This window comes from Protopterus annectens, chromosome 3.part1 (genome assembly GCF_019279795.1).
Source record: "Protopterus annectens isolate FY-2018-M chromosome 3.part1, PAN1.0, whole genome shotgun sequence".
In the NCBI taxonomy this organism is placed as follows: Eukaryota; Metazoa; Chordata; order Ceratodontiformes; family Protopteridae; genus Protopterus; species Protopterus annectens.
In genome coordinates this window covers 1,234,642,651-1,234,661,054 of record NC_056732.1, presented here as the reverse complement: position 1 = coordinate 1,234,661,054, position 18,404 = coordinate 1,234,642,651, and the positions used below count along the sequence as shown (strand labels likewise).

At 42.8% G+C, this 18,404-nt stretch overlaps 1 protein-coding gene across 1 annotated transcript in view; it reads right to left on the bottom strand.

Annotated features, from left to right (window-relative positions):
• The window catches only part of CPT1A (carnitine palmitoyltransferase 1A), an 849,468-nt gene that overhangs the window by 596,697 nt on the left and 234,367 nt on the right, over positions 1 to 18,404 (bottom strand). Inside the window, exon 4 of the mRNA XM_044067299.1 lies at positions 8,037 to 8,211. Within this exon, the coding sequence (XP_043923234.1) occupies positions 8,037 to 8,211 (175 nt within the window). The remainder of the gene's footprint in view (positions 1 to 8,036; positions 8,212 to 18,404) is intronic.

Sequence of the window (18,404 nt, the reverse complement as noted above, 5' to 3'; positions counted from 1 at the left end):
TGGATTTTACTATACATACTTTATTATCAGTGAGGCATTTATTCTGTGGAGTGTTTTGTATCTTACTAGTGTGTACATATTAAATAATATTTATGACCAAATGAGATTTCCTTTATATATATTTATTTCTAAGTAGTAATAAACACTGAGGAGAGGGAGAAAATGAGATAAGGAGTGGACAGTGTGTTGACAGAGGTACAGATATCTTGTCATTCGGGTTTGGCACAGGAGCAATGCCAGTTCTTGGATAGATGTTCAAATAGTAGTTGTTTAAAACTGGTAGATTCAGGTGTGTTTTGGAGGGTGTGGGCTAGAGAGTTCTATAATTTGGCTACTTGATTTGAGAATAGTGCTTCACCATGAGTGTTGTTAGCTTTGTTTACTGTGAGAAAGTTTTTATCTGCAGATCTTGGACTTCGTGGGCATGAGTAGGGAAAGTACAGTTTTGTACCTACCATAAATGTAGATGTCCGATAGGTATGCATCTGCAGTCATAACATATGGGTTGTCCTGCCTCAGGCAGCCCTTCGGTCGGCCGGATTCCAAAGTCTGGGTCTGGCCTCGGCTGATGTCGCACTTTCCCCGACGTCAGAGCGTCAGGGGTATAAAAGCATCAGCCGACACCATTTTCCTCAGTTTTTCTTGCCCCAGATACCAGGTGCCCTCTAGGAAGGCTAAATTTGGATAAATGCTGAAAAGTTCCAAACATTTGCAAATTATATACATGAATAAACAAACAAATACACCATAATAGATTCCCCCAGCTAGCTAAAAGAGGGGTAAGTACCCTAGGAATACCACAGAGGGGAAGGAGGGAGGGTAATCCTGACTGCAGATGCATACCTATCGGACATCTACATTTATGGTAGGTACAAAACTGTACTATGTCCTTCAAGGATGCATCTGCAGTCATAACATATGGGTAGAATACCATAGCCAATCTGGGGAGGAGGTACTAAGAGAAGGATGGTGTAGTTAAGATCCCCTGCAGGACTGCAGTTGCAAACCCTGCTCTGGATCTAGAGTATAGAGGTAGATTGTAATGCTTGGCAAATGTATGCACGGAGCTCCAAGTAGCAGCTTCTAAAATGTCCTTGGTAGCCACCCCCCGTAGGAAAGCTGTAGTGGTGGCCGTGGCCCTTGTGGAGTGAGGCCTGATATTTTCAGGAACTGTCTTTCCATGAAAGGAGTAGCAAAAGCGAATGCAATTTCCTATCCATTTTGAAACTGTCTGTTTGGAAATTGCTCTTCCTTGCACCTCCGTTGCATATGCTACAAAAAGTTGGTAAGTCTTTCTGCTAGTTTTTGTTCTGTCCAAATAGTAGCGTAGTTGTCTGTGTATATCCAGGGTGTGCAAAAGTTTTTCCCCTTTATTCTGTGGATTAGGGAAGAACGTAGGCAAGTGAATAGCTTGGTTCAAGGATACCCTAGATACCACCTTTGGCATAAAAGTAGGATTGGTTCTTAGTGACACTCTATCCTGGTGGAAAATAAGAAAAGGCTGCACTGCCATTAACGCTTGTAACTCAGATACTCTTCTTGCTGAAGTGATTGCCAGAAGGAATGCAGTTTTCCAAGATAGAAACTGTAGATCCGCTGATGCTGCTGGTTCAAAAGGAGGTAGTGTCAGTTTTTCCAGCACAAAATTGAGATCCCAGGCAGGTAGAGGGGGTCTTATTGGAGGTTTAACATTTTTGATCCCTCTCAGAAATTGTCTGAGGAGAGGGTGTGAGAAGATGGGTGGATCCACATTGTATTCTGCTGAAATTGCTGAAGCATGAATCTTAATGGAAGAGTAAGACAGGCCATTGTGGAACAATTCTGCTAAGTATTCTAGGATATGTGCTAGGTTTGCCACTGTGACATCTGTGCCCTTTGATGTGCTCCAAATGAGAAATCTCTTCCATTTAGCTGAGTATGTCTTCCTTGTGGAAGGCCTGCGAGCCTCCAGGATAATGTCCTTCACCCTCTGAGATAAAACAGTTTGATTGGAGTTTAAGGAATTTTCCAGGCAGTTAGCTGCAATGTTTTCAAGTTGGGATGCAGGGTCTTGAAATTGTTCTGCGTTTGAAGAAGAGGCCATAGGGGGAGAGGCCATGAATTTGCCTGAGACATGCTTCTCAATAGTGGGTACCAGTGTTGTCTTGGCCAGTCTGGAGCTATTAGTATCACTTTTGGCTGTTCCTCCCTGATCTTCAGTAGAACCTTGTACATCAATGGGAGAGGTGGGAAGGCATATACTGTTAGGGCATTCCAGCTGAAAGAGAGAGAGTCCACCCTCCAAGCTTGTGGGTGGTATGTCCTTGAGCAGAATGTCTTCAGTTGGTGGTTGAATGGGGAGGTGAACAGATCTATCTCCGGCATTCCCCATGTCTTTGTTATGAGTTTGAAAATGTCTGGGTGCAGCATCCATTTGTGTGCATCCATGGTAGTTCTGCTTAAGCTGTCCGCCAGTGCATTTTCTTTTCCTGGCACGAATTGGGCCTGCAGTTGGATATCGAGATTCAGGCATAGATCCCACAGATTCATAGCCATCCGGCATAGAGGGTAAGAATGTGTGCCTCCCTGTTTGTTTATGTACCACATGACCGTGGTGTTGTCTGTCCTTATTAACAGATGTCCTTGTTGGAGGAAGGGTTTGAATGCCTCGATTGCATGCCTCACTGCCAGCATTTCCTTTTGGTTTATGTGCATGCATAGTTGCCTTTGAGGCCATAGGCCTTGGATACATTTGTCCTCCATGTGTGCTCCCCATCCTCGGTCTGAGGCGTCCGTGGTGATGGTCTGCCTTGTTTTTAGTTTGTTGAAAGGCAACCCTCTGTTGGACTGGCAGGCTTGAGCCCACCACAGGAATTCCTTTTGAAGGCATGGAATGATTGGTATCATGGTTTCTAAACTGTGACTGTGTTGAGACCATACACTCCTTAGGTACCATTGTAATTTCCTCATATGCAGCCTGGCATGTGGGATTAAAATTATGCAGGATGCCATGTAACCCAGGGCCTGCAGGATTTTCCTTGCAGTAAGCTGAGTTTGTCTTGTCAGAATCATGAAGTAATCTGGAAGTTGTTTTTGTTTTTCTTCTGTGAGAAAAGCCATCTGGGTGTTTGTGTCCAGATCTGCACCCAAAAAGGTTATCCTTTGGGACGGTACTAGTCTTGACTTTTGGATGTTGACTGTGTATCCCAAGGTCTGTAGTAGGTGTATGGCATAGGCCAAGTCCTTTAACAATTTTTTCTTGTTGTCCGCTTGTATTAGGCATTCGTCCAGGTATGGATAAATTTGAATTCCCTGTAGTCTGCAATGTGCAATTACTGATGCCAGGCATTTCGTGAATACTCTGGGCGCAGTAGATAAGCCAAAGGGCAATGCTGAGAATTGATAATGCTCTGATCCTGCAAGAAATCTGAGGTCTCTTCTGCAATCTGGTCGGATAGGGACGTGCAGGTATGCCTCCTTGAGATCTAGAGTCACCAGCCAAGACTCCTTGCCCAGCATGGGAAGAAGTTGCTGTAGGGTCAGCATTTTGAATTTTGACACAATGAGATAAGTGTTCAGTGCGGACAGGTCGAGAATAGGTCTCCATTGGTTTTCTTTTCTTGGTACAAGGAATAGTCTGGAGTAAAATCCTTGGCCTTGTTCTGAACATGGTACTTTTTCTATAGCTTTCATCTGAAGTAAATTGCTGATTTGTCTTAAAGCCTCTGCCTTCTGACTTGGTGGAAGGTTTGGCATTCCGCTTCTTTTTGGCAAAGTGTGGAAGTGAAACCTGTATCCTTTGTCTATTATTTGCAATGTCCATGTATCCTTTGTAATGCAATGCCAGTTTTTTGAGAATAAAGCCAGCTTTCCGCCCAAGGGTGCTTCCAGTTGATCCCTGGTAGGCGGAATCAGAGTCAAGTCATTGGGTCTGTCCTGTAGTAGTGGTTGTAGTTGTAGCTGTTGCACTACTCCTCTGGTTGGCGGGCTGCCACTGACGGCCTCTGTAGGAGCCCTTCGACTGACCTCTGCCTCTAGGGCGCCTGTTCCTGCCTCTCTGGGCTCTGTTTGAGTCTGGAAAGGACCAATTCTTTGTAGGCCAGTTTCTGCTGAATCTCGGTGGTTGAACTTGCAGGAAATCTTTAACTGTTTGCACAGATTTTGCTTTTTCTTCAACCTTTTTTAGAATCTCCTGTGCAGGAGAGCCAAATAAATTTTGTTTCTCCATTGGAGCATCGAGGAGTTTAGCTTTGACATGGTCTGGCAAAGATTGCTCCTTCAGCCAGGCATGCCTACGAATAACTGCCCCAGTCATAGCTGATCTAAATGAAGCCTCCAGTGCATCATAGCCACATTTTAAGAAATGATTACTAACCTGTTGTGAGTTATGTACCAAATCCTGAAGGGATTTACGGTCTAAGGGTTCAGTAGAAGAAAGTTTCTTATTCAGTTCGTCTAACAAATACTCTTGGTACTGTATCATATGGAATTGACAGTTTAATGCCCTGACAGAAAGAGTTGCAGATGTATACACCTTCTTTCCCCATCTCTCTAAAGCTCTAGACTCTCTTTCAGAGGGTAGGGGATTTTTGGCAGTAGCGGCTGCAACCCCTTTAGGGCCCTGAGGAATAGTTTCTGGGTCTGCAGCATGGGCTTTATACAGATGGAAATGAGAATCCGGGACCCTGTAATATCTGTCAGGTTTGGCAGGGGCCGGAGGAAGAGTATCAGGGGCTGTACTGACATCATTGTACACATCATCAATTACATTTAGAACAAGAGGTATAGCTAAGGGCCTATGCTGAGGCAAATGCAAAAAGGTCCTTAATCTTTTTCTAGAATCAGAGAAATCCTGACCTTGCCAATGAAAGTGCTCTCTCATGGAGTGTAAAGGCTCCCCAAAGGAAAACTCTTCAGGAGGGGAGGCTGAAGGGATAGATTCCTCTGCATCTGAATCCTCATAAGGCGAGTAAGCCCCTTCCTGGTGGTCTGACAAGTCAGATCCATCTGTGGAGTCATCTGAGGAGTGTGGTTCAGAGGGGTCAGTCCTGGGCCTTTTGTCTGGAGGAGGTTGAGAGGCCCTGTCTGGGTGAGGTTGTGAACCCCTAATTAGGGAGATAAGGTCCACAGCAAGGCTGAGGATCTGTGAACTTGAGGTAGGCCTCTGGGATATAGATTTGGCAGGCAAAGCTTTTGATAGTTTGGCAGCTTTAGCCCTAGAAAAGGCCTTAATGGACATAGAAGCTGGGGGCCTGGCTGCCCCACGTGCAGGGGTAGAAATGTCCAAAGGTAGGGTGTCGGACAATTCCTGAACACTAGCTTCGGTAGGTAGTTCTGAAGCCGACTCAGCCGGGGCCTCTCGGGCCTCGGTGGTCGGAAGTATGGTTTCGGAAGAAGGAATCGCCGAGGACTCGGATTCGGCCGAAACCGAGACACTCGCGGTAGGCCTAGCCGTGGTTTCAGCCGAAACCGCAGGCCGTGAGTGTCGGTCCTTTTCCTTGCGTTTTTTGACCATATGCGAAGTCGGAGTTTCCGACGGCATTTTATAAGCAAAAGCGGCTCCAAAAAATTCCTCTGCATACTCCGACCGATGTCTAAGAGTTCGTCGGTTGAAGGAGGCACAGGCTAAACAGGCCGATACGTCGTGGTCTGGTCCTAAGCAAGGAAGGCAGTAAGAATGGAAATCCTTATGAGGTATTTGTTTCCCACAAGTTAAACAATTATTTACTTTGTCTGACATCGGCTGAGGCAAGAAAGAGTCCCCAACGGGGTACTTAGCTTTTTTCAAAGTCTTCGGTAGCTGAAATCACTGGATCTGACAGACCGGCACTTGCGAACAGCTTCTGCTTCGGGCACCGCGCGGCAAGAAAGACTGAGGAAAATGGCGTCGGCTGATGCTTTTATACCCCAGACGCTCTGACGTCGGGGAAAGTGCGACATCAGCCGAGGCCAGACCCAGACTTTGGAATCCGGCCGACTGAAGGGCTGCCTGAGGCAGGACAACCCATATGTTATGACTGCAGATGCATCCTTGAAGGACATCAACAAGTTCCTCGAGGGATGGGCAACTGTCAGGATGGAAGATGATATTGTGTGTGAATTTAAGTTGGTAGAGACAAAGGAAGTTAGGTAGCTTGAGCCAGTTTAATTTATGTAAAGCAATACAATGGTGGGTTTGGTGGGAATGGTTGGCTACAAAACAAGCTATTTTGTTGTAGCAAATTTCCAGTTTGGTTAAGTCTGACTTTTTATTTTTAAGTTGGTAAAGAGGGGCAAAGCATATAGGATGTAGAGAGAAGGAAGGTTCTGGATATGTCTAGTCTGGTATTGTCAGTGAGGAATGGCTTGCTTCTGTACAGTGGGCCAAGTTTGATGTGAATTTTCTTAATTGTGGTGGCTATGTGTTGGTCAAATCTGAGTTTGTTGTCAAATGTCACTCCAAGGAGTTTTGCATGCTCAACTGGTTGGGTGACTGTGTTGTTTGCTGAGAGAATGGTGAAAGGCGAGGTGGTCGGTGATTGTTTGCTACTGGTAAATAGCATTAACTATGTCTTTTTGGGGTTGAGGATTAGTTGTGACTTACTTAGATATGTGTATATATCATTAAAAGCTTGTTGGGCTACTACTTGGAGGTCTGGTAAGGTATCTGCTGAGCAGATTAAAGTTACATTGTCCGCATATTGAACTACTTTAGCGTGTGTTGTGAATGAGGCTAGATCATTAGAGAAGATGCTGAAAAGAAGGGGGTCCTAGTAGAGACCCTTGGGGAACTCTAACCAAGACAAGTATGCATATACACATGGCCATACATGGTTATAACTTCAAAGAGTGAACACTAATATAAGCAAATGTTTTTACTGCTGTAAAAAAAGAAAGTGAACACTAGTGAACATTCTTTCAAATGGAGTTTTTGCCAGCAGCCTTTTGTATGGGATAATGTTGCAGTGGGAAAAGGGAATTTGCCCTTACTTCGCAATTGTGCAATCTCAGATTTATTATACATAATTAGCAGGGGGGTGGGGGGTGCTGTAGATAAAATAAAATTTTACTTTTGCATATTTTCAATCACTTCTAATTCACACTAAAATGATCCCTGTCTGTACGATTACTCTTGTGAGAGTTGGACATTTCATGAACCATACACACACACACACACACACACACACACACACACGCACGCACACACACGCACGCACACACACGCACACACGCACACACACACGCGCGCGCACACACAAACACACCCACACACACACCCACACACACACCCACACACACCCACACACACCCACACACACACACACACACGCCCGTGTGTGCACAGTTCACTCTCCTAGTGTAAACTGGAAGTGCATGCTCCTAATTTATTACTAAAATGAGATTTGTTATTATAGCTCTCTTTATTTTCCCTTAATTTTCTTATAAGCCACCTATTCTCCCCTTTCCCTGCACCAAGTGGCCTCTATTCCACCACAGTGATATAGAAGTGTTGCTATGCCCCCTGCTAAGTCGCCTGGTTGGCATTTCAGCTGCCTAGTCTCTCTTCAAACATCTTCTACTTTCTTTGATGCATCTTATTTCACTCCTCATATATGCCATTCTGCCCCTCTTACTCACCAAGTTCTTTGCACATAGTTTTTACTCGCATCATTTAAATGCACCCAACACCTTTTAAAGCTGAAACAATTCTTAACTAACCCTTCTGTTCTGTATCATATCCCCTTATAATTACAGCTGTGCATAAAATATCTGTTCACGACAAACAAAATGAGCAGAGCAGTGGTGGAAGATAGTAGTCCAGGTCACCACCACTTTACACAGACATTTTGGAGCACTGCGGGAATGCTGGCCTGATGCTAATGGATCAGCACAGTAGTTTTTCCAGGCCTCTTTTAACGGTTTGTATTTTAAAACCACATAGTTTGCATGATTCAAAATGAAGATGAATAACGGCAAGGTAGTCTTCTATAAAAGCTATGATCAATACATAAAACATGTATAGTAACATTTGGAAACAAGTCAACTATTTCAGCTACATCACCGGTTGATTTACCTACCATCCAGATCTTGGAAGTTGTTGAGATTTTACCATGCTGTTCAAACATCCAACCGTGATATGACAGAAGCTTCTTTAGTGTGTAACGCATTGTTAGAAGAACGGTGACCCATAATCCTGTTCCAAACAATACTCCACTGAGGATCATCTTTTGTGACTGATTGGTCAAATAACCCCTACATAAACAAAAAAAATAACTTATTTTAATGACACACTACTAAAGAAAAAAACTCAGTGTCATCACAATGTGATTTAATAACATGCAATATACAAGAATCAGCACAGATAAATGAATTGTAAAAAAAAAAATTGGGGGCTGGGGGGCATAAATGTATTCTCTGAATGATTTAAAAAAAATCTGTGAATATATCAAGTCAAAGTTTATATATATACATATAAAACTGTCTTTCGGCTTTTCCCGGTTAGGTGTCACCACAGCAGAAATCCGGACCGCTAATGATTGGCAGTAGAGTTTTACATGCTGGCTTGCCAGGCCTAACGCACAACCTTCAGCGAAGGAACGCCCATTCACGCATGTCGACATACTGAAGACTCTCTAACTGAGATATACACATCTATATATATATATATATATATACATATATATACACATATATATATATATACACACATATATATATACACACATATATATATATATATATATATATATATATATATATACATATATATATATATATATATATATATATATATACATATATGCTTATATTTTGGTTAGAAAGAGAAAACAAAATTTCATTAACTATTCCTTACATTAATATACAAGGCAATGTAGAAGTGCATGTATTACTGCTAAGTAAATCAGCTATTCATTTACATTCTTCTGTGTACTCAAAAACCTAGTGCTATTTAAGCAATATGTCATCTAATCTTTGGTATTCCCAAGCTGTGTTCTCAAGTAGGCACATAAATACTGCATAACACAGTCCAAACATTTTCCGCAGGTTCTTCCAGAACATGCTTAGGACCAGTAATCAAAACAGAACATGCTTAGGACCAGTAATCAAAACATCAGCAGGAATTGGCATTGAGAATACATTTCTCTAGATGGCATTCACATACCAGAAAGATTTCAGATATGCAGGCCTTGTATGTTAGTCCTCCATATGTAATTTTTCCATAAACCCAGGGTATCCATGAGGACAGGCTCCTTATCATGCCAAAAATGCAATACAAATCAGTCAGCTTTCCAATATTCCTCCCTAACCAAGCCAGTCTTGGGAAGTACATTTTGCTCTGCTGGCACTGCCTAAATCACAGACTTTATTTGGATAATTCCTCCAAAATACAATGTGCTAGCAAGTATGGCAGGTGCACGAGCCACAGTAGCTTGAATATTCAACAAACAAAAAGGCCAGCACCAGGGATGGAAGCAGAAATAGAAGCAAAAATATTTTATTGTTTGAAGCAGACCGGTTTCAGCTTGTAGCTTTCCTCAGTGGTTATACATGATATGTGGTTGACAAACTGCATTTAAATAATAGAACCAATGAAGCAAATAATGACATCATTTCCTGTTAGACCCAAAAAAAGGTTGTGCAAATGAAATAACATGTATACATATGTATATATAATATTATGTATATGAAAATATAGAAGTTAGCAACAAAAATTGAATGTATTCAAAAGAATATAGATTATAAAATAACTGGACATTTTGTTTATTTGGATAATGAAGAACATAATGGAGGACTCCCACCTTTTTGTTTCATTTTTATCAATGAAATATGATGCCAATGTGTCAAACAAAACCCTACATCTTTGGCTTTTACACTTAAATTTCTCCAAGTCTTTTGGGTTTTTAATACCATGACAGGGAATGGACCCCATTCCTAAGTCAAAGTACGATTAAAGTTCATGAAATTAGTATTGTTTCAATCTCTGATGTCAGCCAGATGTGGCTTTCACATAGTGAATAGAGCTCTGTTACTAAAGGTATGGCAAACTTACCTGAATCTTCTTATGCTTATAGTACCAGATGTACCGCCACTTAGCAAGCCATCTTTTCAATACTCTGATGGATGTTACTTCTGCTATGTGGGTATCTCTGACCTACACTGTGACACAGCATAAGCTGGACGTGATTTCCAGGAATAGGTCTGGCTTTGGATTGCCCATATCTACAGTATTCTTCCATGAGGATCACCTAAGAGTATAAGCCTGGGACTTTGTCCTAGACGAGTTAGAGATGAAACTCCTAATGAAAAATTACTGCAATGATAAATCTATATTTACAGTTTCATCTCTGTCACCATTTCTCCTTCTTTTTCTACCATAGGAGTTTAACATTTTTTTAATATTTTGCAGGACTGGTCCAGTATCTCCCCTTCCTGCACTCAGATGACCTGTTCATTCCTATGTCAGGGCAAGAGTCCTCCAGCGAATTTGTTTTCCTGGTAGAAATGAGAGTCGGGGATGTTAGGGAGTGAGCCAATCTGCAGATCTTGCAGACTGTTCTATCCCAATCCCTACTGCAGCCTTGTGAGTTCTGCTGTGACTGTCTCTGGGGGTGCATGACTCCTTCAGCCTATGCACAGCTTACTGACCAAGTGGTACATCGTTTGCAGCACTGGTACTCTGGCTCTTCATGCTGTGGTAATAGGTTCATAGGTTCATACTAGGCTATCTGCCCTAGGGCATTTATAAGCCTAGCCAGAGTGTGTTTGGCTTTCACCACCCATTTTAAATTAAATTTTGCTATGCCCTTTTTCGAGGTTAGTATACTGTGCCTCTGTCTAACAGTGACACAGAAGTGATACCTGGGGTAAACCTACGATCTCCCATCCACTCATCAAGATTCCTCTTGAAGAGAGTCAATGAGGGACTCTGCCTAACCTGGACTGGGATTTTATTCCAGAGTGAAGGGAGCCTCTGGGTTATGAATCTGTCCCTCCAGCATGTCCTATTTATTTCAGTGCTGAGGTTCAAGTCTCTCGAGCGCTTAGCTCGATGGGATTTGGATTTTCTGAGGTGCAGCATGTCCATTAATTCCGGGTTGGACATGGCTTTATACGTCAGGCACAGATCGCCTCTGAGCAGGCGGTATGCCACTGAGTAGAGCTGGAGTTTCTTTAACCGGGCAGCATATGGCATCTGTTTGAGCCCTATGATCCTTTTGGTGAGGTACTTTTGGGGTCTTTCCAGTTGCTGCAGGTGTCTGGTAAGGTAAATCCCAAAAGGGGCATTGTACTCAATTGTGGGCCTGATGAGGGATGAGTAAAGAGGCACGATGACCTCCCCTGATCTAGATGTGAATCCCTTCATGATTAGGTGGGCTATATAAAATGTTTTTCTAACCACTTTGGCCATGTGGTTGTCAAATGACTGATTGCTATCAACTTGGGTCTCCAGGTCCCTAATTACTTCTTCTGTACTTAATGGATTACCACCTATGTGGTAATTTGTGGGCACTTTGTTCTTACCAAAGGGGATCACTATACACTTTTTGGCGTTTAGCTTGAGGCCATGGCTCTGGCACCAGTTGTCTTTTTCAATGAGGCCCTTTTGGAGGATGCTTGTGTCGGCTGGAGAGTCGATTATGGCGCCCAGTTTGCAGTCATCTGCGAACTTAGTCAGCCACAGTCCTTCCGTGTTGGCCTGTACCTCCAAGAAATATATACCGAACAAGAGAGGTCCCAGGACTGAGCCTTGTGGGACGCCACTTGTAACTGGTTTGGAGTCTGACATGGCTCCAGCAATTCTAACCATGTGGGTTCTGTCCTTGCGCCAGTTTGCAGCCAATCTAGTGACATAGGGGTTTATATTTAAGCTGGTAAGCTTATCTATAATGCCCGAATGGGGTATTGTGTCGAAGGCTTTTGCGAGGTCCAGGTAGGCTTTATGGACCACCTTCCCCTCGTCAATGGCCTTGGTGGCTGTTTCAAAGAAATCAACCAGGTTTAAGAGGCAGGATCTGCCCTTAAAGCCGAACTGGGTAGGATCCAGTGTCTGTAGGTCCCCAATATCTTTATTTATGAGGTCCATGATGATCCTTTCCATAGCTTTGCTGACCAAGCTAGTCAGGCTTATGGGGCGATGGTTTCCAGGATCCGTTGAGGCACCACGTTTGTGGAGAGGGACCACTGTTGCTGTACGCCACTCTTTGGGTACATATCCTGTAATAAGGCTGACACTGAACAGTAGTTTTATGTTTGGTTTAGCTCTTCTTGGAGTTCATGTAGGACGCAGCCCGGGACACCGTCTGGTCCCATTGATGCTGTGTTTTTTGCTTTGGAGATGGCAGCTCTTACCTGAGCATCTGAGATGTCAGGGGGGCAGCACTCTGCTGGGATAAATATTTGCCCTTTTGGTGGGGAGGGGGGAGGAAGAAGTTTGTGCTGAACCTGTCAGCTAGGATGTTGGCAATGTCTGTGGGTTCGGTGTATTTTTTGTCATTTTGGACCAATTCTGAGCATATCTGGGAATTCCCACCCAGGTTCCTAACATAACTAAAGAAAGCCTGCATTCTTGCCGATGCTGACAATGAAGTGTGTTAAGCTGCCTCTCTCCCCCATAATGGGTGATGCAACATCAGCCAGTCCCTCCTATCCTCCTCTGCCGGATCCCCTCAGTACCCATGTTGCTAGCTGAACATGAATAACCCATGGTACAGTTATGGGAGCATGAATAATCCATGGGGCAGTTATGGGAATGTGAATAACCCATGGTGCAGTTAAGGGAACATGAATAATCCATGGTGCAGTTACAGCTGCAGTTACAGGAACATGAATAATCCATGGTGCAGTTATGGAAACATGAATAATCCATGGTGCACTTATGGCTGCAGTTATGGGAACATGAATAATCCATGGTGCAGTTATGGCTTTATCCCTTTGTAAGACAGGGCCAGGCAAGGGGGTCTAAAAAGTATGTTGTCCTGCCTGGGATCTTGTCTCTAGGCATTTCATTTGTTCTTATTTTATACCCTTTATTTTATCGGGGCTATCAGTTACCTGGAGAGGGGTCCTTAGCTGTAGAGGAGTATGGATAAAGAGGAGGAGGTGTGGTAGCCTGGGAAAATTTTGTGAGTTGTGCTGACTAAATTCTGCCAGTTTTAGTCCTAGAACTTATAGAGATTAAACTGCCAGTGCAGATCTACTGTTATATTAAGTTCATAATTTCATATACTACACAACTTATTTCACTTCTAACATCACCTGAACTAGTGAAGGCATTTGATTATTTTCGGCCAAATTAGCTGATAAAATTTTGAGAACTCTTTCTTAGATGGCTTGGAATTCTAAATTTTTACTTTGCTGGCAGATTAATGAGTAGGTAGCAATTTATGTAGAGGATTATGATTAGTTCGCCAATCATAACCTGCTTATGTGTTTGAGAGATGGATGCCAACAAATTCACCTCAACAGTGAAGCTCATGAGGTGAATCTTGGCATCCAAGTCAAGAACACATAACAATATTGTAATCGCTGAACCTATCGCAAGTCTTTGTAGTGCATGGAGGTTTATCTGCTCCATGTACTGCAAGTATCAGGGGAAAACCCGTAAAACACTTAGCAAGTGCTGTCAAAGAAGTAGTGTAATGCAGTCCATTACATTTACACTCACCTTTCATACCTCTCAACTGTTTAGATTTTTGCAGGATATCAAGATTACTGCGTCATACTTTTGGTCTGTTCCTCATAAAATCTATGTTTTTTCAGACAAACCACAAGTCGCTAAATAATGACATCCATTTGAGTTTCATACTTCATATCCTTCAGGAAGTGATACCAATGTATCCTGTTATCAACTGAGATTGTTTGAGAAGTTTCAGACACCTTACCCGTATGGACAGCAGGCAGAGACCAATCTTTTATTTCTGTTGCTGTCATTTGCTAGTCAGTACAGGCAGATTTTACTGCCAGGTGTTAGACTCGACCTTAACAATATAAACAGGGGGTGCTTCACATTTGTTAAGGTCAGGTCACAAGCCATTCTGGTGCTTAACTGGTTTTTCTTTTTCCGAATACTGGAGAGTAATCACTGTGCTCCATGCACGACATTTAATTATTTTTTGCTTTTAAGTAATTTTTTTGTTTGGTCTTCAGTCAGTACCTGCATGTCTAAGAGATGCATTAATGTTACGAAGTTTGGGTAACCACTGGAGTGCATTTATTTGTTAAATTAATTGATTTGTACAATGGAAAGCAAAATCAGGCTTCTTCCATGCGGATGGACATCTCAGCATAAGTTCCATGATTCTTTTAGACTTCACTCTCATTCTGTTAAGATTTTTCATGAATTTCAGATCACTAGTTTATTATAGTTTTTGCTATGTGCATTTTCTCTCTCCAGTCATTATGTCTGCATGAGCAAAGAATTTATCACTATTTACAAATAGGTTCACATTCTTCTATTTCTCACTGCTCAGTTTCAGTTTATTCATTCTTGATCAGTTATTACTCATTCACAAACTTCTACAACTCCCTAATTTTTTTATCATTAATAAGCTTTTTAGTCAATTTTATATTCACTGCATGCACATCTACTATATATTAAGTCATTGATATTAGTGAGTTTAATCAAGTTGTTATGAAAAAAAACAGCCTTATCTTGAAAATCTGTGGAACTACACATTTCATCTCGGCCAGTAACCACAGTATTGCATGTTTTACTGTTTCTGCATTATTCATAATCTTACCCAATTTAGTAAAAGTTTCATTGTACAAACCATGGCTAAATTTCCCAACTGCAACTTACTGATCATTTGAACCAAAAGGTATCGAAAGTCAGAAAACATGATACTGTCCAGTAAACTGTTAGCATCTGCAGTAAACACGGTTTAGCCACAAATCAAACAAGTTCTGTACAGTGCTGTCAGAGTTTTTGTCTGCAGAGATGGTACATTTGTATGCTTATATACTTCTGTTTTGTTTTGTTCACCCTAATATTTTCATTATGTACAACATCCCTCTTTCTTCAGGTCTGAGGAACCAATACCCCCCAAAAGACATTTCTAAGGTATTGCACATTAATACACCAAAAGCTCACCATGCTTTTGTATGTTTAACTGGTAAGCCATCATGTCAGTTTGTTTAACCTGGGATAGCAGCAGCAAAGAGAAGTTGACTGAAAGCAAAGAGTCATTCCCTTACTCTCACAGCCTCCTGAAAAAGGGGAGAAGAGTGATCCCCCCACTTGTTTATGTACCAAACCATTTTTACATTGTGAGAGCCAACTGCAATTTCACTAACAAGGTCGTGGAAAGCCTGCATGGCAAGGACGACAGCCCTCAGATTCAGAACACTGATGTGCAGAATGGCCACTTAGGACATCTAAATGCCATGGATCGCCAATTCCAAATAATGCTCCAACTGAAAGCTTTGGCATCCATAGCCATTGTCCAGCTGTGAGAAAGGACCTAAAAAGGCCTGCTCAGAGAGGAGTTTGAGCACAAAAAAGATGTTCCTTAAACTTTTGTGGATATCCTACCTGGAGTACTTACAAGATATACAAGGTGATCCCAACTGAATCTTGACAGTCCACTGAAGAACCCCCATGAAGCATCAAGTGTGGAGCAGCATGGCAATCCTGGACAAACCTGAAGAGAACAGCCGCATGAACCATGCTGTTGTGTATTATTTGTATAAGTTTTGTTTTGGTAACATGAATTCTGTCCATAAGTAGGACAGATCATCAGACCAAAATGTTTAGGGTGTAGCTTATGAAGGTTACCAAACCCAATTTGGTTTTGTTTACGGTAGATCATGCTTATTAAACCTGCTGGACTGCTTCGAGAATGTCACCAAAGCCCTGGATGAACGCAAAACAGTACATACAGTTCATCTTAACTTAGCCAAGGCTTTTGGCACAATTCCCCATTTAGGCATCATTGAGAAACTCACACAGCTAGGAATTATCCCACGTCACGAGATGGGTAGCCAATGGAATGCATACAGTCAAAGTTGGGGATTCCACCTCTACCAGAAGTCCAGTTACCAGTGATGTACCACAAGGATCTGTGCTGGGCCCCCTACTGTTTGGAATCTATTTCTCAGAAGTCTGGGTAAAAACAGATGGCCTGTGGCTTAACAAGTTCACCGATGACTGCAAACTGTGAGTCTCCCAATGATGTTGACATACTATAAAAAAGGGCTTACACAGACAAATGACTGGTGCCAAAGCCATGGACTCAAACTAAACACAAAATAATGTGTTATCATCCCTTTCGGCAAAGGGAAAGTCCCTGCAAATTACAATATTAACAGTACCCTCCTTAGCTCAAACCCTATGGTGAGAGATTTGGGAACACAGGTTGATAGGATCATAGGAAGTTACTAGGCTATTGGCCCTGAGACCCTTATAAGCCCAGCCAAGAGTTTAGCCCATGCATAGAGAAATCAGCACACAATGCCCCTAACCAGCAGGGACACGGGTAGAATCCCAGGGATGTATTTTCTATTTTCCATCCATTTATCCAGGTTGTGCTTAAAAAGGGGTAAAGAGGTACTATGCTTGACATGGAGAGGGAGTCTATTCCATAGATGGGGGAGTCTCTGGGACACAAATCCGTCCCACCAACAAGTCCTATTGATGTCACAGACCAGGTTGAGGCCACTTGTACAGGTTACTCGAGTGGAGCTTGACTTGTGGATATGCAGCAGTCCCATCAAGGCGGGGTCCGAAATTGCCTTGCATGCCAGACAGAGGTCACCTCTGAGGAGTCTGTATGAAACAGATTAGAGGGTTAGGCCTTGTAGCCTATCTGTATTTGGTAGATTCTTTGAGGCCCTGGATTCTCTGGGTGGGGAATCTCTGGGGTCTCTCCAGCTGCTGCATGTGCTTTGCGATGTACATGCCAAATGGGGCATTGTACTCAATAATGGGCCTTACAAGGGAAGAATACAGGGATGTTATGACCCCCTTGTCTCTGGATGAGATACCCTTACTTATGAGATGGGCCATGAAGAGAAGCAACATGGTGGTCAAAAGTCAGGTTGCTATCAATCTGGGTGTCCAAATCCTTCACGACTGACTGTGTGCTTAGGACATTGTTATTAATGTGATCATTTGTGGGGACATCACTCTCCCCAAAGGGGATGATGATGCATTTTTTTGTATTCAGCTTGTTGCTATGTTTCTGGCACCAGTCATTTGTTTGGTGAGACCACGTCACTAGGGGAATTGTTGACTGTTCCCAGCTTGCAGTCATCTGCAAACTTGGTTAGCCATAGCCCACTGTTTTTTTCCTGTACCTCAGAAAATTATATCCCAAATAACAAAGGCCTCAAGACTGAACCCTCGGGTATGCCACTCGATACGGGTCTACTGCTTGAGGTGGCTTCACCTATTTTGACTAGGTGGGTTCCGTCAGTAAGCCAGTTAGCTACCCATCTGGTAACATATGGATTGATGCCTAGTTGAGAGAGTTTATCTATTGTGCCCAAGTGGGGTATAGTATCGAAGCAACCGTAACTTCGATTGCTATGTGTCCACAGTGGTAAGAAAGGATTTCTATGTTGCACATCTCATAAGCGAGGGCATCACATCCAGAGCTAAGGATGTTATAACTCCCCTGCATTCATCCTTCAACAAACCACTAAAACGATACAACACTCCCTTCTGTATGTACCTCACCAGACACCTGCAGCAGCTGGAAAGACCTCAGAGGTTTCTCACCAACAAAATTCAGGGCTTTCAACATATGACCTACATGGACAGACTGAAGGCCCTAACCTGTCCTCTGCATCTTTTAGGCTGCTGAGAGGCAACTTGTGCCTGGCCTACAGAGCAATCTTGGACCCTGCCCTAATGGAAATGCTGCACATCTGCAAGTCAAATGGGAGAAGATTCACTCACTCTAGGGATCTTATCCTAGCCTGTGACATTACGAGGACATGCTGGTGAGACATACGTCTCCCAGAGATTGCCACTCCTCTGGAACAAACTCCCAAATCATGTAAACCAGAGCTCCTCAATGACCCTATTTAAGCGCAACTTAGACAACTGGATGGGGGACCATAAATTTACCCCAGGGGTGTCACCTATGTCCCCCTTGTATAAGGGCAGTCTATGCTGACCATAGACTCGCACTGCAAAAATAGACCATACAACTTGGTCAATAAGGAAACAAGGGTATAAAAAGACTAGGCTTATAAAGGCCTTAGGGCCAACAGCCTAGTAACCTTCTATGATCCTATAATCAACTGACACTTGGTAAAACTCACTATTATTCTGGAAGATGGGAACAGTTCCAATAGCAAGTCCCAGGAAGTAATTAGACACTGTATTTTGGGGGTTGCAAAAAGCCAGTCATCTACATAAGGGAAGAACCTGAAATCTTGGAGTCAGAGAACTGCTGTGATTACTCACAGGTACTCAGCAAACACCACAGGAGTTGTGATGG